The sequence below is a fragment of the Octopus bimaculoides genome, chromosome Z (assembly GCF_046866305.1).
Source record: "Octopus bimaculoides isolate indiv1 chromosome Z, ASM4686630v1, whole genome shotgun sequence".
Classification (NCBI taxonomy): domain Eukaryota; kingdom Metazoa; phylum Mollusca; class Cephalopoda; order Octopoda; family Octopodidae; genus Octopus; species Octopus bimaculoides.
Genome location: NC_142944.1, coordinates 20,587,707 through 20,613,278, shown reverse-complemented (window position 1 = coordinate 20,613,278; position 25,572 = coordinate 20,587,707). Strand labels below are relative to the sequence as shown.

The 25,572-nt window shown below is 35.5% G+C and overlaps 1 protein-coding gene across 20 annotated transcripts in view; it reads right to left on the bottom strand.

Moving 5' to 3' along the window:
* LOC106867811 (synergin gamma) overlaps positions 1–25,572 on the bottom strand; it is a 70,462-nt gene that overhangs the window by 26,751 nt on the left and 18,139 nt on the right. For 9 of the 20 annotated variants that reach the window (XM_089364947.1, XM_089364934.1, XM_089364945.1 and 6 more), the window contains 10 exons: positions 20,004–20,032; positions 18,824–18,972; positions 14,609–14,724; positions 12,622–12,914; positions 10,190–10,357; positions 8,150–8,347; positions 6,241–6,430; positions 3,297–3,459; positions 1,864–2,134; positions 1,633–1,782 (listed from right to left, as the gene is read on the bottom strand). In XM_089364947.1, coding sequence (XP_089221073.1) covers positions 1,633–1,782; positions 1,864–2,134; positions 3,297–3,459; positions 6,241–6,430; positions 8,150–8,347; positions 10,190–10,357; positions 12,622–12,914; positions 14,609–14,724; positions 18,824–18,972; positions 20,004–20,032 — 1,727 coding nt within the window. Of the gene's footprint in view, positions 1–1,632; positions 1,783–1,863; positions 2,135–3,296; positions 3,460–6,240; positions 6,431–8,149; positions 8,348–10,189; positions 10,358–12,621; positions 12,915–14,608; positions 14,725–18,823; positions 18,973–20,003; positions 20,033–24,386; positions 25,389–25,572 lie in introns of those variants that run through there. The other 11 variants (XM_089364950.1, XM_089364941.1, XM_089364951.1 and 8 more) reach the window with 3 other exon arrangements.

Below are 25,572 nucleotides of genomic sequence, written 5' to 3'. Positions count from 1 at the left end.
ACAGGTATTGCCAATTGGCATCATTAGGCTGTAGCCGGCATAGTAGTATAGGCACTTTTATATGCATATTCAAAACGTTTCCTGTAAATGAACTTAAAGAATAGATACATACACACACATATATGTATCATCTACATTTAACATCTGTTTTCTATGCCAGTATGGGTTAGACTACATATATATAGCAGGCTCTTTCTAGTTTCTGTCTATCAAATCCACTGAATATAGTAGGGCTATAGTAGAAGACATTTGTACAAAGTGCTGTAGTTGTACAGTGGGATTGAACCCATGTTTGGAAAACAAGCTTCTTAACACACAGCCACACCTAGACACACTAATTAAAACATAGCAATTAAAATATTCCCAACATGAAAACATTTTCAGTGCATGTTTATACTCAATTTTTTTTCCTTTATTAGAATCATGTTTCTTTGATGTTTGTTTGTAACTGGATGCCCTTTCTATTGCAATGTACTCAACCAAAAATCAAGAAGCAAGCAGAGTTATGTCTCCAATAACTCCACATAACTGGCTAATGATGAAATACAATAATGTTTGAACAAAAGCCATTATGCTTTTATGTTGGGCCATTCAAAATATTTACAATAAGAAACTTTACACGGTTCTTAATCGGCTAGTTTTAGTGAAAACAGCTTTAACCAGTTTTTGAAATTGAGCAAATAATCCTTTTGACTATAGGTAGAAGGCTTGAAATTCTGGTGGAGACAATCAATTACATCAGCCCCAGTGTTTAATTGATACTTTATTTTATTGACCCTGAAAAGTTTTAAAGTAAAGTTGATCTCAGTGGAATTTGAATTCAGAACATAAAGCTGGAAGAAAAGCTGCTAAGCATTTTGTCCAAGCATGCCAATGATTCTGACAGTTTAATGAAAATAAATATTAAAAATCTGGAATCAAATTGTATTCTCAAGTTTTGGTCCCTATTCTTTTTCATCTCTGCCCCAAAATTAGTTCAAATAATTTCTAGAAAACTTTTGTTAAGTTAAAAGAAAACATATTTAGATTGCTTAAAGTAATATTGATTTTGTGATGTTGGCACAAGACACAAATTTGGAGTAAAGAGTCTATTAACCTTTTTGATACCAACCCACTTGAAACTGCCCTTGTTTTAAGGTATTCTAAATAAACACCACCACTATGAAAATTTCATGTTAATTTATGTCCCAAGCATCAAAATTATTTTACTAACTTCTTTATAATTTTCAAAATGAATTCATGGAAAGGCATTGTATTTTATCAGAAATATGGTTAAAAAAACAAAACAAAACAAACAAAACAAAAAAGTTAAATCAAACCCAGTTCATGATTGTTCTTATTTTATTCATCTCAGTAAGGATGAAAGACAAGTTTGACCCCAGACAGAATTTTTCAGAATTTAAACTCACAACACAGAAAAACGTAACTAAATACTGCAGTGCATTTCATTCAACAGTTTACTAATTCTCCTAATCCCCACACTCGGAAGAGTAACATTAAAACTGAAATTTCCAAAATAACAAAACTATAAAATCAAAATAATAAAGCATAGAAAAAGTTCAAACACAATCTACAGAGAAATCAGTAAAAATTACAAGAAAGGAATTTAAAAAAAAAAAAAAAAATTTATACCTGACGTTATTTTAGGAGCAACCTGAAAATCAGCGAAATCCTCATCTCCATATAAATTCTCTGTCGGGGCTGTCTGTGTAACTTCTTTAGAGAACGTTCCAAAAACAGGAGCACTCTGAGATGTGCTAAGCTGAGTGGAAGCATTTAACCCTAAGAGATAAATATATTATTAATTTTATGAAATGAATACATTAACCAAAGCCCCAAATAGTGTTAATGCTAAATACATACCAAACGTGGTTTCTAGTAAAGATGTCGGGGTACTTTCAAAAGGAACTGAAGTGGGTGGTCTAACGGTAGATGAAGAATTTGGTAGCAATGTCCCACCGCTGGCTAAAGATGCATCTTGGGTGGCAAAAGATGGTGGTGAAGATGCTCCAAAACTTGTGACAGCATTCTGCTGTGTTGGTGTTATTTGAGTGGCTGAGGCTTGGTTGAAAAATGGCACCGGAGGAGAAGGTAGCTGATGAAGAATCTCCATTGATGGAATGCCTTGGTTATTCTGCAAAAATTATCAATTTTAGTTATTTGGATTTTTCAGTATTAATATAAGAATTATAATTATTAAAATTGTTGTAAATAAAACACTGTAGAGAGAATATTTTGTTTAATTCAAAATATGGTCTAATGGATTTAAAAACAATAACATTGTCACAGCAGTTGTCATAAATACATATCCTTATTTCAACCTTATTACATTCCATCAGCCATAAAAAAGACAACACTATCATATTGTATGAGTCACAAAAAACAGGACACTATACGACATTAGTCTAAGAGGATAGAATATCATCATCATGATTGTTTAATGTCCGCTTTCCATGCTGGCATGTGTTGGACGGTTTGACTGAGGACTGGTGAGCCAGATGGCTGCACTAGGCTCCAATCTGATCTGGCAGAGTTTCTACAGCTGGATGCCCTTCCTAACACCAACCACTCCGAGAGTGTAGTGGATGCTTTTACGTGCCACTGGCATGAGGGAAACAGCCATGCTCAAATGGTGTTTTTTATGTGCACTGCCAACGACCTCGCTCGAATGTTACAAGTGCCAGTAAGCGACGCTGGTAACGATCGCACTCGAATGGTGCTTTTTACATGCCACCAACTATATTATTAGTCATAAAGAGATACAACACTATCAAATGATGTTAGTCATAAATGGATACATTACAGACCTACTGTGTAACAAATGAGAAAATTAAGAGTAATCCTACAAACCCTGCACTACAGAAATACAAAATACATAGGCACAGGTATGACTAAAACAAGAAATCAGTCCATTACCTCAGGCCGACCAAAGCCTTGTAAGTGGATTTGGTAGACAGAAACTGAAAGAAGCCCACCACACGTGTGTGTGTGTTTCTTTGTTTGTTCCTCACCACTACATGACAACCAGTGTTGGTGAGTTTATGTCCCCATAACTTAGAGGTTTGGCAAAAGAGATCAACAGAATAAATACCAGGCTTAAAAAAGAAATAAGTATCGGGGTCAATTCATTTGACTAAAAATTCTTCAAGGCACTACCCAGCATGGCCACAATCTAATGATTGAAACGGGGAAAAGAATAAAAGAAAAAAGATATGAGTGACAACTGCCAAATTCCCTGTCTCTGGTCAATAGAGTAAGTGAAAAAATGCATCAGAACAAAAAAAAACAGGACATACCTGTGCTACTGCAATAAGAGATAACAGAAGATAGAGTTCTTGTTTGCTGAGTTGCCCTGGTGTCGTCATATTACATACTTCCCAAATCTCTCTCAAAGTCTGTCGAGGAAGATCACTTAAGAGAAGAATTGGATATAGTCTGTCTGTGATTATACAATCATTCCTGGGGGAAAAAAAAAGATCATTTTTCAATGTAAAACAATCTGCTGCCAAAATATTGATGTAGAATGGCCATGAGATTAAAGTGCTGGACTACACCATGTTATTCAGGTTCAAATTTCACAACTATTACAATTGTTTTGTGATCCTGGATCAAGATATGTTAAACTATGTACTTCAGTTTATTAGAAATGATAAGAACAGAAAACAATCAAGCAGGTTTTCTCCAGTTAACTGATTAGCAGTAGGGACAGCAGTGATACAGTGTGGGTTTTGGCTGCACTGTGTAGTAGTCAAATTGCACTCACCACCCTTCCTTAAATATATGTTTGACTACAGCAAAAACATGTACATGAAGTGGTTAGCTGGTGAGGTCCACACACTTTGTACACCCTACATTGCACCATCAAGAAACACCATCCATTTATAATATCAAGAGTTTCGATTGAGGTAAAAAAAAAAATTATGAAAAAAAAAAGAAAGAAAAACCAAGAAACCCAAATGCGAAAATGGAAACAGGAATTTAAATAGCAAAAAGAAAATAAAAGTTATGGAAAAAGAAAAATCAATATTTCTACATTTTTCATCAACTTGGAGCAGCAGAGAAGCAAGGAGCAAAAAAAACAAAAAAACAGCAACATAAAGGAGAGTAATATATAGAACAGGAACAATATTAGAACTGATCAATATGTTAGTCTTTCATATGCTACGCTTTTGTACATTACTAATATGTGGTACAGTTCTGTGTTCTACCTTATTCTGTTCTTTGCTACCATTCTATATTGATCCAGAACAGTAGTGCAGACCAATAATAAGAACTATATTAATATAGAACAAAATAACATCGAACAGAATGCTGCAGAAGAGCAACATAGAGCAGAGAAACATACAATAGTAACACAGATAATCATCATCATTGCTATCATCATTTTAATGTCCATATTTCAATGCATGCATGGGCTGGACAATGTTTACTGAGATAGATTTTTCTATGGCCAGAAGCCTTTCCTGTCACCTACCCTCACCTGTTTCCAAGTAAGACAATATTTTCACTATGGCCAGACATGCTTATGCAGAATACCAGAAAAAAATGACACTGCTTGCATGACTGGGACACTCGTTTAGAACTATAACATGATGTCAAAACTAGGGGATGCACACACACACTTGCATGTGTGTGTGTGAGAGTGCATGGCTTAATGGTTAGGCTGTTGCACTCAAGATTGCAAGATCATAGTTTCAATTCCTGGACTGGATGGTGCATTGTGTTCTCAAGCAAAACACTCCATATCACACAATCACTTTAACACCTGACGCATGGAACACTGTGTACCTGTCCAGGCAATGTCGATTTCATGGAGGGAGCGAGCTAATGTACAACACATTTAATTTCTATAAAACAAATAATTTGTGCAGGTTGTTCAGCAAGAAATTGCAAAACCATTTTCCTTTGACTATGAGAGACTACTCTCATCATCATCATCATATATACATGACAAGCTTTCTTTCTGCCTATCAAATCCACTCAGGGTTTTGGTAGGCACAAGGCTATAGAAGAAAACACTTGCCTAAGGTGCCATGCAATGGGACTGAACTCACAACTAGGTAGTTGGGAAACAAACTTCTTGACTACACAGCCACGAACAGCATAAATAATCCATAACATAGAACATAGCAATATAAAAGAGACACATAGAAGAGTAAGCATAGAGCAAGGATAACTTAGAACAGAGAAACTAATACATAGAATAGTAACACAGAACTTAGCAACATACATATTAGAACTTGATTACTGAACCATCAGCCCCAATGCTACCCAATCTATAATATCAATATTGGAAAGTCTAAGGAAGTCAATATTAAGAATAGTTAAAATATTGCTACTATTGTTCCTACCATTTGGTAACAGTTATATCAAAGAAACATACCAACAGATTCTTCCTTTATTACTACAACACTCCAAGACAGACTATAGGTATGGTACTGAAACATCAGTAACATAAGAATGGTTAAGTGGCCTTCCTCCTGCATTAGGGTGTGGCTAACTATGCATACAGGCAAGTCCTTTATGGCCCATACCAGTGCCATGTAAAAAGAACTTGTGCCAGCACCATGTAAAATGCACTTGTGTCAGTGCCATGGTATAAGCACTCGTGCTGCTGCCACATGTACAGAATATTTGTGACAGCACCATGTAAGAGTACTCATGCCCCAATGCCACATAAAAAGCGCCCAGCACACTCTGTAATGAGTTGGTGTTAGGAAGGGCATCTAGTCATACAAACCATGCCAAAACAGACATGGAGCTGGGCAGCTCTCCAGCTGGCCAGTTCCTATCAAGCCATCCAACCCAAGCTAGCATGGAAAATGGTTGTTAAATGATGATGAAAATGATGAATCGTCTCAAATACCATATCAGATATGGTCTGGTGTTCACCATAGTAACAGTGGCCAGCAAAGCCAACCCTACTTTGAACAATAACAGTAGTGATTTAAGGTAATTTTGCTGTTATTTCTAGTAGGTTGAGCAATCATACAGAGACTCCATTGCTAGAATGGAACCTAAGTTCAAGAAATCAGTTCAATGAAAAGTGAGTGTGATTCCATTATGTCTACATATTGTTAATGTAAGGGATTAATGTTTATAAAATACCTAATTAAACAATTAACTTTCCATTCGTTAAAGTTTCAGTTTAATGAATATCATTTTTAAAATTGGAAAATGTCACCTTTTGAGAATTTTTAAGAACTAAGAAATGTTAAAGTTGTTTTTTTTATAACTTACGCTGAAGAAGCTTCATAAACTTGTCTATAGACATGTGGAATTTGGTCATCATCCAAATAACACCATGAAGGAAGTGTCTGGAATGGTCCCATTGGATACTGAGAAACTGTTGGTGTTGTACTTCCGCTATCTGGTGTTGTACACTGAGGTTGCATGTTGGAACTAACATCAGGTGTTACAGGTGGCTGATCTGCAAATACAAGTAAAAACTAACAAAATGAAACATGTAACTGAATAATTTATATGAAATTTTAACAAAAGAAGGCAATTTCAATTAAATTTTCTTCATTTAACAATGTCAGAATTATAAAACCATGATGAATATTTTTCTTAAAATGAAATCTGAATGGGGAGAAAAAAACAGAATAAGTTTCCAAATTTGAAATCAGTTTAAACCTGCATTAAAAAAAAAAAAAAAAAAAAAAAAAAAACGCTTTGTTTTCAAAAGAAGGCACTAAGAAAGAAATACACTAAAAAAGTTTCTCATGGACTTAAATTGAAGTTTGAATTTTAAAATGGAATATTTTTCTTCCAAATTTTGAATGATGAAAATATCTATTCTATTATTTTAAAACTTCAAATTAGAAAGGGGACGAGAAACTAAACTGGAATATTTACCTTCAATTCTAATTGCTGAAATACTGACCTACTTCTTTGTCTACTTCTTTATCTATCCACCTACCTACCTTTCTATCTACCTACTATTCTATCTTCACAAACATGTATATATTCCAATGATGGATGTTTTGAAATAAAATGGATGAGGTGGGTGAGTCAAGTTGGTGAAGAGAGATGTAGAGGATAAGGCAAAATGGAGAAAACTGTAATGGGGATTGCAAGTTTTACTTCTGCTGTAAAAACACCTATTATCATCATTATTTCAACTTTTTCACATGGACCAGAGGAAATTTGTTGAAGTACTTTTTCTATGATTAGATATCCTCCATGTTGGCAAACCTCACCTGTTCCCAAGTAAAATACTATTCCCACAGGACTGGACATGTTTCCATGGGAATCTGGACCGAAGGACATTGCTTGTGCAATGAGGATGCTTGTTTGCAACTTTCATGCACTGTCAAGACAGGAAGCACTAACACACACGAGAGGTTTCTTTCAGTTTCCATCTAGCAAATTCACTCGTAAGGCTTTGATTGGCCCAGGGTAGAAGACCAAAGTGACATGCTGTGGACTGAACCTGAAACCATGTGGCTGAAAGAAAACATCTTAATCACAGAGCTACACAGAGCACTTGTGTGTGTGTGTATACATATATATATATATATATATATATATATATATATATATATGAAAGCACATGGCTTAGTGGTTAAGGTGTTGCACTCACGATTGCGAGATCATGGGTTTGATTTTCAGACCGGCATTGCATTGTATTCTTGAGCAAACTACTTCATTTCATGTTGCTCTGTGATCATCTGACATGTGGCACCTGTATTGTTCACAATAAACAAATCATCTGTGTGGTTGTTCGGTAAGAAACTGTTGAACTCTCATATGTCATCTAACAACAGGAGAGTCTATCATGTGTGTATGTATATACATATATATATATATACATATACACACACACACACACACACACACACATATATATATAAAACTGGCACTGTCAGTTACAGAAATGAGTGTTCCAGTTGATCCAATTAATAGAACAGTATGCTCGTGAAATTAACACACAAGTGGTTGAGCACTCCACAGACACACATAACCTTAATGTAGTTCTCAGGGAGATTCAACATGACATAATGTGACACGGTTAGCCCTTTTTTTGAATTACAGGTACAACTCATTTTTGCTAGTTGAGTGAAACAAAGTGACTTGCTCAAGGACACAATGCCCCTAACCGCTAAGCCATAAAAAATATAAATTGAGAAAAATAACTATGACCTACCTTCTACTTTAAATAGGCCTGACAAACTTTCATCGCCGTCTTGCCACTTACGAGATCGCTCACTGCTGGTATATGAGGCACTCTTCGAGGTTATAACATTGGTTGGGTTTGTTTCCCTCAAAGTCTTTTTGTTCTGGAATGTTTTGGCTTTCTGAGAAACATTTAGGTCAGAATACTGTAGCATCATCGCCATTAAATCTGAAAATTAATCAGCAAAATTATTGTTCCTCAATAAAAGTTTGTGAGTATTTTGAGTTCATCATCATCAATATGATTGATGAGGTGGCAAGCTGGCAAAATTATTAGAAAACTGGAAAAATCCTTAGTGATATCCATCCCAGGTCTTTTACATTCCAAGTTCAAATCCCAGCCGAAATAAGCTTCGCATTTCATTCCTCAGGGATCAATAAAATAAAGTACCACTCAAATACTGGCATTAATGCAATCAACAATTAACTTACCCCTCCCTTCAAAAGTGCAGGCTTTCTACAAACATTTGAAAGCATTATTATTACGATCCATATTAATACTACAACTGAATGAATTTTTGCTAAAAATTCTTTCCAGAGATATCTCCAAATGCAACCAAATCTTTCAGGAGTAAAAACCGAATTTCTTCTTCTTCGATGTGGTGCCACATAAAAGCACTCAGTACATTCTGTAAAGTGGTTGGCATTTGGAAGGGCAAAACAGAATGGAGTCTGGTGCATCTCCCCCAGCTTGCCAGCTCTGGTCATACCATCCAACTGATGCCAGCATGGACAATACACGTTAAATGATGATGAACTGGGTCTTTCAGTTTCCACCAACAAAATCTAAAATCTGCTCAGAGGGCTTTGGTTGGACTGAAACTATATCAGCAGACACTTGTCCAAGGTGCCACACAGTGGGACTGAACCCAAATAATTTCTAATTGAATAGTGCTGCAGATAACCTGGTCAAGATATTACGTAATTCAGCGACTCACTGCATTGTTATGAATTCAAATCAGACTGAAGTCATTTTACTTATACTTGGCATTTGGAAAGGATAAACACTAGTAATATACTGGGGCTGCAAGTGAAATAAAGTAGACAGAAACTGTATAGGAGCCCATCAGGTAGATCACATACACTGAGTAACACCAATTGGTGCTCCATTGGTGTATGATCTACAACTTCAACGGCAATTACTTTAGGTTAGTTTTTAGTTTCTTTACATTGCAAAACTCACAGCTGCCAAACTTGTATGATCTCTTACTCTTTTACTTGTTTCAGTCCTTTGACTGCGGTCATGCTGGAGCACCACCTTTAGTCGAGCAAATCGACCCTAGGACTTATTCTTTATAAACCTAGTACTTATTCTAGCAATCTCTTTTGCCAAACTGCTAAGTTACTGGGACGTAAACAGACTAGCATCAGTTGTCAAGCGATGTTAGGGGGACAAACATATACACACACATACATATATACATATATACAAAAGGCTTCTTTCAGTTTCCGTCTACCAAATCCACTCACAAGGCTTTGGTCGTCCCGAGGCTATAGTAGAAGACACTTGCCCAAGGTGCCACACAGTGGGACTGAACCCAGAACCATGTGGTTGGTAAGCAAGCTACTTACCACACAGCCACTCCTGCGCATATTTTAAATATTATATTGTTTATTCTTGATTTCTTATTTACTTAGACATAAATGGTTTTATAACTATTAAAATAATAAGAACTTTGAAAATAATCCATTTACAATGCTAAGTATGTACTAAAGTATTTATTGTAAAAAATCTTTAGCCAACAACTTGAGGGTCTTTAGAGATTGAAAAGTAAACTAAAAAATAACCTAAAGTAATCGTCCTTTAAGTTGTAGATCACACGCCAAAGCAACACCCACTGATACTACCTAATAATTACGTCGAGGATACACATGGAATGCTCAGCCAACTAAATGATAATTCAAGGACAGATAATTCAGTTAATGGAACAACTGAATCCTTATCAAACAACAGAAATCCACAACATTCTTTTAATAATACGTCAATAAATGCTATTCTACTGCCTTTTACCTTTGGTTTCTTCTTCTTCTTCTTCATTGACAGGGGGAGGAGCTTTAGCTGGATTATTTTCAGATGAGGATGAAGAAAAGCCTAAAGAACCCATCCAAGATTTCTCAGACTGTTCAGAACTTGGTCCTTGCATAAAGTCTCCAAAACTATCAGGATCACTGTCAATTGCTGAAATAAAATAAAATAAAATAAAATAAACTACAATAGAAGGGTACATGAAGGTGAAGATAGTTACTAGAGTTGATAACATTAATTACTGCCGCTACTATTATCACCAATATCATTACTAATAATTCTTTCTAATTTTTTATTGACCCCTGAAAGCCAAGTTGACCTCACTGCAGTTAGAACTCAGAGTGCAGAGAATTGAAACAAATACTGTTAAGCAGTCTGCATGATGCTCTAACAACTTTGCCAATTAACCATGTATGTTGTCATCATTTTAATATGCACTTTTCTATGCATACATGCTTCACACATTTAGTTTATTGAGATAGATTTGCTACAACAGGATACCCTTCCTGTCACCAACCCTCACCTACAAATGAGGTAATATTTCTCCTATAGCCAGGCATGTTTATACATCATCATCATCGTTTAACGTCCGCTTTCCATGCTAGCATGGGTTTGACAATTTGACTGAGGACTGGTGAACCGGATGGCTACACCAGGCTCCAATCTGATCTGGCAGAGTTTCTACAGATGGATGCCCTTCCTAATGCCAACCACTCCGAGAGTGTAGTGGGTGCTTTTAAGTGCCAGCAGCACGAAGGCCAGTCAGGAGGTACTGGCAACAGTCACGCTCGAAATGGTGTTTTTTACATGCCACCTGCACAGGAGCCAGTCCAGCAGCACTGGCAACGACCTTGCTAGAATGTTTTTCATGCCACTGGCACAAGTGCCAGTAAGGCAACGCTGGTAACGATCACACTCAAATGGTGCTTTTCACGTGCCATCGGCACGGGAGCCAGACAGCTGCTCTGGCAATGATCACACTCGGATGGTGCTGTTAGCACTCCACTGGCACGGGTGCCAGTCATCAAATTTGGTTCAATTTCGATTTCACTTGCCCCAACAGGTCTTCGCAAGCAGAGTTTAGTGTCCAATGAAGGAAAGGTTGGCATGGGTGCCAGTCGTCGAATTTGGATCGATTATGATTTCGATTTTGCAGAAAAGAACAACACTACATATATGATAGTGACACTCGTTTACAACTATCATGTGGGTTATCAAGACAAGCAGACTCAAAGATACACATATAGTTATATATCACCACACCCATCATAGATCCAACAGTTTTCTTTCAGTTTCCATCTAACAAATCCATTTACTAGGCTTTAGTCAGCCTTAGACTAGAGTAGAAGTCGTGCTTAAGGTGCCACTTGGTGGGGACCAAACTCAAAACCATATGGCTGGGAAGCAAACTAACCCACACAACCATGCCTACACACACACACACAAATTTCTTTAACACATTGTTGACTAATGGATTATCTGGCAGACAAAGATTTAATATCAAACAGATACATTGACAGAAATAAACTTGTCTTCTATTTTTATTATCAAATTCTAAAATAATACGTCCCAAGATCATATTAAATATGATAAGATCCAAATTCAGGTAGAAGAGAACACACTCACCCTTCACCCTTGTGCCCAAAACATTTGTATATCATCTGTCAGATGAATATTTTACTTCTTGCTCAGTACCACTTTCTCTTTCATCCACTTATATTTTATCCTATAGCTTTTATCATTTATATCAGCTGGAGTACCACCTCGAAGGATTTAGTTGAAATAATCAACCCCTTTTTAAGCCTGGTACTTATTCTTTTATATATTTTTCTTTTACTTTTGCCAAACTGTCAAGTTATGGGGGGATACAAACAAACCAATGCCAGTTGTCAAGTGATGGTGGTGGTGGTGGTGGACAAATACACAGATACACATACACACACATGACAAGCTTTTTTCAGTTTCTGTCTCTCAAATCTTGTCACAAGGCTTTTGGTAAACTTTGGACTATAGTAGAAGACACTTGCCCAAGATGCCATGCAGGGATACTGAACCCAGAACCATGTGGTTGGAAAGCACGCTTCTTACCATACAGTTATGCCTGCACCAATGAAACTATGTTTGTACCTATAATTAGGTACAATACAGTAAATTTTCCCTAACACTAACAGGGTAAACTCAAACTTGGGATGTGTTATTATCTGCAAGAAATAATCCAAACAAGATATGACAGCAATAAAATACAAATGTAGTGTCACAAGGAAAGGAAAACATACTAGAGTTTCAAAACTGAAGCTTCTATCAATAAAGAACCTATCACTGTTATTCCTTTCCTCAATGCAGCTACCATTTCATAGCATTTACTATACTAGTCTCTCTAACAGAAGGCAGTGAAATGTACAGATGAGTCTACATACCTGTTGTCGTTGTCGTATTAGTAGTTGTAACAGTTTGAGATGTTTGTGGAATGTGAACTTTAGGTTTTGATTTTGGAACTTTACCAAACATGGACTCAATCATGCGGTCGGGATCGGAAGATACCACGCCTAATCGACCAAATAGTTTCAGTTTCATTTGTTGTTCATGAAAATGCTTCCCTTTTCTTTGATCTTCAACAATGTGAGCATTGACAGGGACACCAGCTATCATTTGACCAGGGAGTACACCGTGGACAATACCAGGAACCATTGTTGCATGAAACTGTTGGTTGCTGATGACAAATAAAAATATATAAATACATAAAATGTCAAAAATAAAATGTACTACTAATTTTTTTTTTACCAATATTACTAATAAATCTAATTCTTCTACAACACCAAATAAAAAAGAAAAAAACTGAGCATGAGTCACATGAGTAATATTCTTTCTAATTTTAGCACAAGGCCATTAATTTTGAGAAGAGACAGTCAATTGACTCCAGTGCTCAATTGGTACTCTTTACTCTTTTACTTGTTTCAGTCATTTGACTGTGGCCATGCTGGAGCACCACCTTTAGTCAAGCAAATCAACTTCAGGGCTTATTCTTTGCAAGCCTAGTACTTATTCTATCGGTCTTTTTTGCTGAATTGCTAAGATACAGGGACGTAAACACACCAGCATCAGTTGTCAAGCGATGTTGGGGGGACAAACACAGACACACAAACACACACAGGCGGAAGTTACTGCCGTGTGTGTATATGTCTGTGTATGTGCTTGTGCCTCTCTCCCAAAGAGAGAGAGAGGGAAAATATACATATATATATATATATATATATATATATATATATATATATATATATATACGACAGGCTTCTTTCAGTTTCAGTCTACAAAATCCACTCACAAGGCTTTGGTCGGCCTGAGGCTATAGTAGAAGACACTTGCCCAAGGTGTCAAGCAGTGGGACTGAACCTGGAATCATGTGGTTCGTAAGCAAGCTACTTACCACATAGCCACTCCTGCGCCTGTGGACTTTATTTTTTGATTCTGTAAGGATGAAAGGCAAAGTCAATCTCAGCAGAACTTGAGCTCAGAATGTAAAGATCGAAGAAATGACACAAAGTATTTTGTCCAGTATTTTGACAATTCAGCTAGCATACCAACTTAATAATAATGATATTAAGAATAATTATTTCTACACTAGGCACAAGGCCTTGAAAATTTTGGGGGCAAGAGGGCTAATCGATTACATCTACCCCAGTGTGTAACTGGTACTTGTTTCATTGACCCCAAAAGGATGTAAGGCAAAGTCAACGCCTGCAGAATTTGAACTCAAAACGTAGCAGCAGACGAAATGCAAGTAAGCATTTTGCCCATCATACTAATGATTCTGCCAACTTGCCACCTTAATAATAATAATAATAATAATGGTTTCAAATCTTACCACAAGGGCAGCCATTTTGGGGGAGGGGATAAGTTGATTACATCAATTCCAGTGCTCAACTGGTAATTATTTTATTGACCCCCCAAAAAAGGCAAAGTCGACCACAGTGGAATTTAAACACAGAACATAAAATGCCACTAAGCATTTTGCCTGGTGTGCTAACAATTCTGCCAGCTTGCTGCCTTAATAATAATAATAATAATAATAATAATAATAATAATAATAATAATAATAATCTCTTGCACAATAGACATAAGATCTGAAATTTTGAGGGTGGGTGCTTGTTGATTACATTAACCCCAGTGCTCAGCTGGTACTTATTAATGCAAAAGGATGAAAAACAAAGTTGACCACAGTGGAATTTAACTTAACCTTTCATCCTTTCAAGGATTTAGTTTAACAATGAAAGTATTAATTAATTGATTAAATCCCTTTGAGATTTGATTATTATTTTCAAACCACAGGCAAAGTGTTTCTTTAGAAGCAGATTCATGCAAGAGTTAAATAAAAAATTTAAATTTAAAATGTAATGGAAAACTTACGCTTGTTGAGCATGGAAACTCTGAGCCATTTGTGGTGTGTATGGTGGCGGAGGAGGAATGTTGCCAGCACTCATCATGGTGGTAGGAATAGCCATTGGTGTGGCTATGTACGTTCCCTACAGTTTACAAGATAAAATTCTGATAAACACTAAAACAAAGGTAAGAGCATAAAGAAACTTCCGACATGTGTCTATGTGTTACATAATGCATCGTTGTTTGCTTGGAAAATATATCAGATGATGTAATTTTTCTGATAAGATTACATGTTGTGATTATAAAATATTATATGTAATTTCTCAGGCAATACTGCATGTTGAGATTTCTAAGGTACTGCTACTACGTTTAGATTTCTCTGGTAATATTACATATCATTTCTCTGTACAGTATGTGAATTCTATGGTGATGTATGTGTGCTTTCTATGGAATATTAGGTGCAATTTTATTGGTAGAGCCACTTGTTGGGATTTGTTTGATAACACTACATGTTGAAATTTCTTTGGTAATACCACATGTAGGTATTTTTAAAGTCACGCTACATGTGATTTCCATAGGAATTCTGCCAGTCGTTTCTCTTGTAATACATGTAGTGATTTCACTGGTAACACCATGTTACTTCTGGTAATAACCACATGTTATATTTCTGTGGAAATACTACATGTGAGTTATCTAGTCATACTACATGTGAGTTCTATGGTAATACTGCATGTGATTTCTATGGTAATAATGCATGATGGGATATCTCTGACTTAGAATATTCAAAATCATTAACAACCCATTCTAACTATTATAATTATTAAAAAGCCATTCCGATACAACAGTGAGTCATCCACAATAATTATTGTAATTAAAAGATATTTCTCTATAGCTTGTGGTAATTGTGGAATTTGCTGTATTAACTTCTTAACTAATTAATCTGTGAAACAATGAAGTATGACATTTGCGAAGATAGAAAATATCTCTCTTACTGTAGGAGACAAATTAATAGAAGTGAGGGGGTATTCTCTTTAACAATGATTATTAATTATTACAGTAAAATGACTTGTCTACATTTCAAGCAATAAATGACAGAAGATTTAGAGGATAAATACTCTGTACATGTAACTTGACCCCTTAGCATTTGAACTGACTGACTATATCCAGCCCAAATATTCTACCTGTATTATCAACTGTTCAAATCCAGTCTCTCACACCTACTCTACAATGTCATTCTAAAAATAAACAGTTACATCATTAAAATCTCAAAACTGAGATAATGCTTCATTAATTCAAAACAATGTGAATAAATAAGTATTACATTTGAGAGCAGAGTAATCTGAATGCTGAAGTGTTAAGCCAGCCATAATTAGCCCAAATATTATACCTGTTTAATGTTCAAACTGGCTAGAACCAGCCCCTCATACCTACCCTACAATGTCAATCTAAAAATAAACAATCACATCATTAAAATCTCAAAGCTATGAGATAATGCATGATTAATTCAAAACAATGTGAATAATTAAAAATTACATTTGACAAAGTAATCTGAATGCTAAAGGGTCAGGATATTTAAATAAGAAACTGAATAATGATTAGAAATATTTTACAAATTTTCCCCACAGAAAAAAAAAGAACACATTTTTGTATTTATATGAATTTGATACAAAATATTTAAAACAAATTACATCTTTAAAACAGGAAAAGGAGGGAAGTAACATGAATGGAAACAAAATTTAGAAGCAAAAAAATAAATAATAAAAAACCAGGACAAGAAGGGAACAATGAATTGTAAGCATAAAAGGGTATCACAGGGGCACGGAAAAACATGTCATTCAAAAATTAGTCATACTACTACTACTACTGATAATAATAAAGGTTTCCAATTTTGGCACATCGTCAGTAATTACAGAGGGAATAAGTTGATTATATCAAATCCCAGTGTTCAACCAGTATTTATTTTATCAACCCTGAAAGGATGAAAGGCAAAGTTGACCTTGGTGGAATTTGAACTCAGAACGTTAAGAAATGTCGCTAAGTATTTTGTCTAGCATGCTAACAATTCTACAAGATTGCGACCTTAGTATATATTAATGGTGCATTAAATTCAATAGCTTTTAAAAATTTTTTATTGTCAATAATTACACTACAGTTACATCTCATTGTAAATTATGCTGGTGGCATGTGAACAAAACGTTGGACTGACTCCTGTGCAGGTGAAATGTAAAAAAGCACCATTTGAGCGTGGCTGTTGCCAGTACCGCAGGACTGGCCCTCATGCCAGTGGCACGTAAAAAGCACCCACTACACTCTCGGAGTGGTTGGTGTTAGGAAGGGCATCCAGCTGTAGAAACTCTGCCAGATCAAATTGGAGTCTGGTGTAAGCCATCCGCTTTGCCAGTCCCCAGTCAAATCGTCCAACCCATGCTAGCATGGAAAGCAGACTTTAAATGATGATGATGATCATCATCATCATCATCATCATCAAATATTTTAATATTTGATTCAGTGGATTTTACTCACATATTACAGACCCAAATTTTTTGGGTTTTTTTGTGTTTCCCAATGAAACTTTTTTGAGGTAAGTTCATTTTATTATATTTATTCATCTGTTATCATTTATTTGTTTGTCATTAGACTGCAGCCAAGCTGGAGCACTGCCGTGAAGAATTTTTAGTCGAATGTATTGACCTCAGTATCTATTTTTGCTGAACCGCTAAGTTATAGGAACATAAACAAATCAACACAATTTGCCAAGCAGTGTTGGGGGACAAACAGACACACACACACATACATATATGGTGGGCTTCTTTCAATTTCCATCTTCCAGACCCACTCACAAGGCTTTGGTTGACTCATGGCTATAGTGGAAGACACCTGCTCAAGGTGCCATGCAGTGGGACTGAACCTGGAACCATGTGGTTTGGAAAGTTCTTACTACACAGCCATTCATTAAAATTTTAAATACAGGAAGAATATGGATAAGAAGTGACAGGGATTATTAATTAAGTGTAAAATCAACCAATGGAGGAATAAAATGGTAGGCAGAAGAAAAAAAAAAAAACCGAACATAGATGAAATACCTCTTCATCATCACCAGAATCATGAGCGTCGTCAGACTGTTAGATGAAGGAATAAAGAAATTTTATTTCAAATCAATTATCTATAATTGTGTTTCCAGAATCATATAAGAAGACCACTTAAGAAGTTGTTATATTTTCAGAAAGAGAAAAAAAATACATACATATTTAAGATTATCTTTCTTGCTATCATTTTCATTCTGTTATTGTTTGAACAGGTCAGCAGGACAATTGATTTTTTTCCCCAAAAAACATTTTTATCTCAACCGATTGAGTTTGTTATTGATCAGTTCAGCTGAATGTTCAGAAAATCTAATTCATCTCATACAGATCCATTTAATTCATACATTTTTCCTGTCACCAACTTCGAATGCATCCATCATCAGTACACGTCATCTATTCACAACACACTGCATGCATGCACACACACACACACACACACACACAACACCATGTGCATGTGTGTGATTACCCTGAACTCTCAACTCCTGATGACATGTGGCATGTCTTGGGCATATAAACGTGGTGGATCTCATGCCTTTTCCAATCTAATTGCCACCAATTCCTTCTTGAGAGAGAAAAGAATAGAGAAATGTCCTTCATGTTTCCAAACATGGTAATATTTCCCCATGACTGGACATGTTTTCTGGGAAAACTAAAAAAAATAACACGTATGATGACGACACACATTTACAACTGTCATACATTGTCAACACACACACACGACAAGCTTTCTTCAGCTTTTGTACATGAAATCCGCTCACAAGGCTTTGATTGGCATGGAGCTATGGTAGAAGACATTTGTCTAAGGTGCCACACAGTGGGACTGAACCTGGAACATGTGATTGCGAAGCAAACTTCATAGCTATACAGCCATGGCTATCCTTAATCACTGATAAAAATAGCACATAATATGGCAACTATTATTACTTGAAGTGAGGTAAAGTGATGGGCTTTTAAAGTAAATTTCCTATCTAGAAATTACATTCAAGTATAGTTCACTCGAACCATGAGATCATATTAAATATCTTGTTTGTTCAACCTTAACAACCACTTGAAGAATTCCTTTTACTTGTAATAGCAGAAATGGCTTGATAGAATCCACAGGACAGACAAATTAAAGACGAAAAAAAATATAAATATATACTTAATGAATGTTTACCTGGACAGGGTATATGCCCTGGGCTATCATTGGATTTCCAGCCAACATTCCAGGAGCCATCATTCCATATTGAGCACTACTGGCAGGAACAGGATAAAACTGGGCAGTTGCTGCAGATGCTGCAGGAGGCCCCTGGAGTGGATTAAACCCTAAAAAGGAAGATGAAGAAAAAAGTAACAAAATTAGGGTTTTGAGTTTTAGAGATCACCCAGAATAAAATATTCCCTTCACTATCAATGTTGTCATTACTACTACTATCACCACCCCAGCCACTACTGCTTGTGTTGGGAGTTATGAAAAACAGGTAACTCTAATAAAGGGGGTGAAGTGTAACTTGTATAGATTATATTTTATGCTTTAATCTAATCGTATACTAAAATAATCCTTTAAGATTTATTTCATACTTTTACTTGGTTTTCATATCTGCTTTACAAGATTCTTTATGTGAATTTATGTGTTGAAGCAAATTTTGTTGTGTCTGGGGAGTCATACTGCTTCAATGTCAATCACCAGTTCAATTTCCACCCATTATTCATATCATTTTTTTAATTCCAAAATTTTTATTGCTTTTGCAACCTTGTCAATGGATGTTTACTATGTTATTGGAGCTGCATTCCTTTTGTCTTTTTATGCACGTGTGTGCACCAGTGTGCATGTGTACTTGAGTATGCATATATGTGTGTATGCATGTTTGTATGTATGCACATGTGTAAGTTTGTATGTATTCTGCATGTTCATCTGACTGTGTGTGTATGCTTGCATGTGTGTATTTGTGTGTGTACCTCTGTCTCCTTGTGTGCGTGTGCTTGAATGTGTCTATGTGCATGAATTTGTGTGACTATGTACACACATATATGCATACACAAGCACACATGCAAAGAGGTTGCACAAAAAGACAACAGGAACACAGCTCCAATATCAGACAGAGTCAACATCCATTGACAAGGTTGCAAAAGTGACAAAAATTTTGGAAGAAAAAAAAAAACGATAAATGAGTGGAAATTGAACTGGTGAGTGTGTTATTAAGGCATTAAGGCAGTATGACTCTCCCCAGACACAGCAAAATTCATACTTTTAGTCTCTTGAAATTATTTGCGATATTAAAAAAAAAATTATGAGCTTAATTGATACTTTTAAAAGCATTAAATCTAAAAGTATTTAAAAAGACGAAAGCACAGACCTGTTTGCATTTGGGAGAAATCCACATTTCTGAAAATAAGAAGGAAAAAATGGTAAAATAAAATTAAACTTGGTCATGTAAAATGAGATACAGTTAATTAACATTAATGGTATATCAAAAAGTAGTACAGTTGTGCTTTCATCATTGATAATTATTAGAAACTATTTTTTTTATTACATAAACTCTGTATCCCTATAATCAATCACTTATCCATCACCCAACAATTAGGTACCACTACTTTTTATCATGCCTGTTTGCTTGATTGATCTATTAGCTTCAGGATTTCACTCTGATCAATCAGAACGTAACAAAGTTAAGTCCAAAGCTCCTTTTGGTAAAGATTTTCTAAACAAAATAATTCATCTTTTTTGATGCCTCTTAAAATATTTTTGATTCTGTTTTTGATAGATTATATTATATAATTTACATCAAATTGCTATAATACGAAGTAATACAAAAATCTATTTACATACTGCATTTACATATATAAAGAAATACACTTCCACGCACACAAGAACAAAGCAATATAATATTCACTCTTTACTCATTTACTTGTTTCAGTCATTTGACTGCGGCCATGCTGGAGCACCGCCTTTAGTGGAGCAAATCAACCCCAGGACTTATTCTATGTAAGCCTAGTACTTATTCTATCAGTCTCTTTTGCCAAACCGCAAATTTACGGGGATGTAAACACACCAGCATCAGTTGTCAAGTGATGTTTGGGGGGACAAACACAGACACACAAACACATACACATATATATATATATATAATAATACAAAGAATATGTATGCATGTATACCCACATATATGTACATACTTACATCTACATGTGTATATAGATGCATATCAGGGTACAGGATGTTAGAAAAATGAACTACAGACAATGGAACGAACACATAGGAAAACAGATAGCCACTTGGAATTAATCCTTCGTCAGCTGCCTCTATTCTAACTCGACGTTTCGAATTATATATATATATATATATATATATATGTATATATAAGGTTGAGGAGGGTATTGGATTTAACCAAACCCAGGAGGATACAGGTAATACCGAGTAAGTGCTGTATACCGATTAGTTTGCCCCAATCGTTGTATGAACAGGATTGGGTATTATAAGTCGTGTATTAGCGTGTGTATATGTAAATATATAAAAATAAAAAGATAAAGAGAGCAATGGTAAGGTTGGAGAAGTATTTTATGGATAGAGTCTTACAGCTGTTTCTGGGAAGATCCAGTACTTCCCTTCATCGGAGACAGAAAAAATAAAGTAATCTATTATTATATCCATAGGCGGATATTTTTAGTATGAAGTGGTAAAGAGTAGTGTGTAATCTTACACACACTGTCATACTGATTCTGCCTGAAAATTATGGTAATGGTACAATTAATGCCAATGTAATAATCAGTTGTTTACATATTAATTCATGAACAAGTAATGGAGTTGAATGAAGAAGTGAATCTTCATCACTGAATGGCAGACATCCACCAACAGTCTGGAGAAAAGGTTCATACCTAAAGCCTTAGCAGACCCTCCAAAACCAGTGTTGCTGAATTGAAATACAAGTGGTTGAGTATTTTATACAAGTGTAATATAAAAAGGATGAAGTTCTTCTCCAAGTCATATACATTCATAGGGCCGGTTTCCAAATTTACTGGTGTATATATTCCTTTTTCCCTGGACAAGATGCCGGACTGTTGCAGGATTGCTCATTTTTGCCAGTTGAGGGGACTGGAACAACAGGAAATGAAGTGTTTTGCTTAGGAACATGACACATCACTTGGACCAGGAATCAAAACCACGATCTTATGATCATGAGTTCAACATCCTAACTACTAAGCCACATGCCTCCACAGACACATGTGCCCTTAATGTAATTCTCAGGCAGAATCAGTATGACACAGTATGTGAGAAGGCTGCATCTTTTTAAATTACAAGAACAAACCATGCAACAGGCTTCTGTACAGTTTCCATGTGCCCAATTTCATTCACAAGGCCTTGGGTCAACTTGAAGTTATTGAAAATTACATTTGCCCATGATTCCACATCCAGTGGAATTGAATCTGAAATCTCAGTGGCAAAACAAATTTATTGACCATTTGGCCATTTTGGTTTAATGGTCCTCTTGAACAGTTGCAAGTTAATAATTATATCATCATTTCTGGCAATAAGACAGCATATTCTTCGAGAGTTTACTCAAGGGATATAAAAACACAGAAACAGTCAAAATATATGTGTTTATCAATACATTATTGATAATACGTACACACTGTCCATGTTGAATTATCAACTTCCAATGCAATAGTAGTTTTTCTTTCACATTCAGCTTAAACTTTTAACCCTTTAGCATTTAAACTTGCCATATCTGGCCCAAATATTCTGCCTGTTTTATGTTCAAACTAGTTAGAACTAGCCTCTCACATTTATCTTACAATATCATTCTAAAGATAAACAATCACATCATTGAAATCTCAAGATAATGCATGATTAATTCAAAAGTATGTAAATAAATAAGCATTGTATTTGACAGAATACTGTGAATGCTAAAGGGCTAAACATATATTTATCATCACCACTACCACCATCATTATCATCATCATCATCATTAATGATAATCCTTTCTATTACAGGCACAAGGCCTGAAATTTTGGGGGAGGGGGCTAGTCCATTACATTGACCCCAGTGCATAGCTGGTACTTATTTCATAGACCCCAAAAGGATCAAAGGCAAGTTGACCTTGGTAGAATTTGAATTCAAAATATAAAGATGGATGAAATGCCACTTAACAGTTTGCCTGGTTGAACCAGTTCGCTGCCTTATCATCAATAATAACAGTTTCAAATTTTGGCACAAGATCTGCAACTTCGGGGGAGTGGATAAGTTGATTACATTGACCCCAACATTTCACTGGTACTTATTTTATCAGCTCCAAAAGGATGAAAGGCAAAGTCAACCTCAGCGGAATTTGAACTCAGAACACAAAGACGGATAAAACACTACAAAGCATTTCACCTGGCATGCTAACGATTCTGCCAGCGCGCTGCTTTAATCAATAATAATAATAACAACAAAAAAGCCTTTTAAAACACCTGTCTGAACCATAAATATGGATTAAATAATTTATACTGAAAGATACGAAATATGAGTCCAATTATTGGAATATGGCTAAGCAAGGGTATCACTTTAAATTATATTGAGCCCTGTTGCTTGTAGACAGATACTATTTTATCAATTCCAAAAACACTCTTGTCTGCCCCATGCAAGCATGGAAAAGCAGACATTAAAACGATGACAAGGATGATGATGATGATATGCTGTGCTACATGAATATTCATTGTTCTTTTTTAGCAACTATAGAGTTTGTTCAAGCTATTTTAGGATCAATAAGTGTTAACAGGTTATCTGTATATATGTTCTATCCACCATATCAAAAAACAAGCATACTACTTAGGCATTGATAAAGAAATCTAGAACAAATTAGTGATCTACATCTCTAAAAGCACAATAAAATTGTTAATCTATTTATAAGTTCTGTTTTAGAGTAACAGCTGGCCATGTTGATTACATGGCAACAGTCTGTTATACAGTTTGCAGAACCTTGTCTCTCACCCATATAACACTTTACCACCAGGGTCATCTAATTGGTTATAACCCCACCCATAAAAATTTCTCACTGTGTACCAAATGTAGAAACAATTATTTTTTATCAAAAAGAATGAAGGACTGGCAAAATACAGTCGTTAACAATGTCCCTTTATTTTCAGAATTAAAATCATACTTAGGTCAACTTTGCTTGTGGCTTTGTGCCTATGTTAATAATAATAACAAGAACACCCAGAGAGTGCAAACCTCCACCAAGTCAACACCAATGTCCCCTCAACGATTAGCTGGAGATGATTTTTAAAATGAGAATATCTGAAATAAACTCGACTGCTCTCACAAACGAGAATGCTAAAAATGGGCCAATTAAGGTCTATAGTGAAAAATTTATCCATGCATGAAAGAAAATGGAAAGGACCTGCATACGGTGCTGTTAACAGAGGTTTAACAACAACATTGTGCACAAAAACGTGAGTCCAAGAAGTAAAGCTTCCTTCAAGACAGAGCTAGAAATGCAATTGTCAAGTAGGTAAGAGGTTTTAAACAGGAGTGATATATTAAAAAATTGGTAAAACTAAAAATTGTCAAGGATAAATTAAATTTATTACTGTTACTGAATATGTTAGTGTTATTTAATTACTGAATGGTTTTGCTGTCATTTGTTTGTGCAGTTTGATTTCTTTATCAATCAGTTTCTACTAAGATAGAGATGCAAATAAAATTAATAATAGAAAAATGAAAATAAAACTTTAGAAACAGCAACACCATCATAACTTACGTGGAAACCATGAGCGTACTTTCACGGGAGATAATCAGAGAAAGACTTGAAAGTCAACGTAAGATTGAAATACTTCATGTAAAGTAAAGTAAATATAACAAATAATCCAGAATCCTTGTCCTGTAGTAGTGTTAGGAAGGGCATCCAGCTGTAGAAAACAGGCATTGGAGTTCAATACAGTTTTCCAGCTCAAATCCTGCCAAATCATCTAACCTATGTCAGCATGGATGTTATCTGATGAACATGGTCTTCAGAACCTTCCTTTCACAGTTGTTAAGCCAACCTCATTAAGCTGGATTATGAGGAAGAGACACATTAACTGCCAAAACAAACTACAAGTAAATAATGAAGAAAGCTGACCCAAATGAAAATCCTATCTATAAAAAAATCTTTTTTTTTTTAAATTAAGCTCAGAAAATAAATTATTGCTGTACCTTCTGCCTTTCATCACTATAAAAATAGTGTGAAGTTACAGAAATAAGGGCAAAGGTTAAATCGTTGTGGGTTTAAGAGAAACTATCAAAATGAAACAAATGAGGAGTAAACATGAATGTGTGTGTGTGTGTGTGTGTGTGTGTGTGTGTGTGTGTGTGTGTGTGCACATCTATATATATCAGTGTGTATGAACAGGAATATGTAGCAATACAACTGTGTATATAAACCTGTATATGTATGAGAGAGAAAGAAGAGAACATCTATGCATATTTCATGTACATAGGAAAACGGAGGGGTATAGGATACATATCCACACGTTTTTTTTTGTATATGAATGTGATTGCAGACATGTGTTTTGCTGAATTACATCAACAATGCATGTGCAATGAGTTTTTAAAGGAGTGGTGGGTGGAATAAAGAGTAAGGAAAAAAACCAAAACAAGTGGGTAGGTGTACTGAGGCAGGAAGAGAGAACAATTCAAGAACGACAAAGCATACCTACTTTCTCTCTCTCTCTCACTCTCTCACACACACACACACACACAAACACACACACACACACAGTACATGTAGCAAAGAAATTATGATCATTACCATGATGATGATTTCATTTAAAATAGTTTTTTCCTTTTTTAAGACGACATGGAACAATGACCTTTTCTTTATAAAAAGAGAAACCGGAATAGTAGTCTTTATAAAAAAAAAAAAGACTAAAATAGTAGCCAAATCTCTCTGAAATTGCACTTTATCA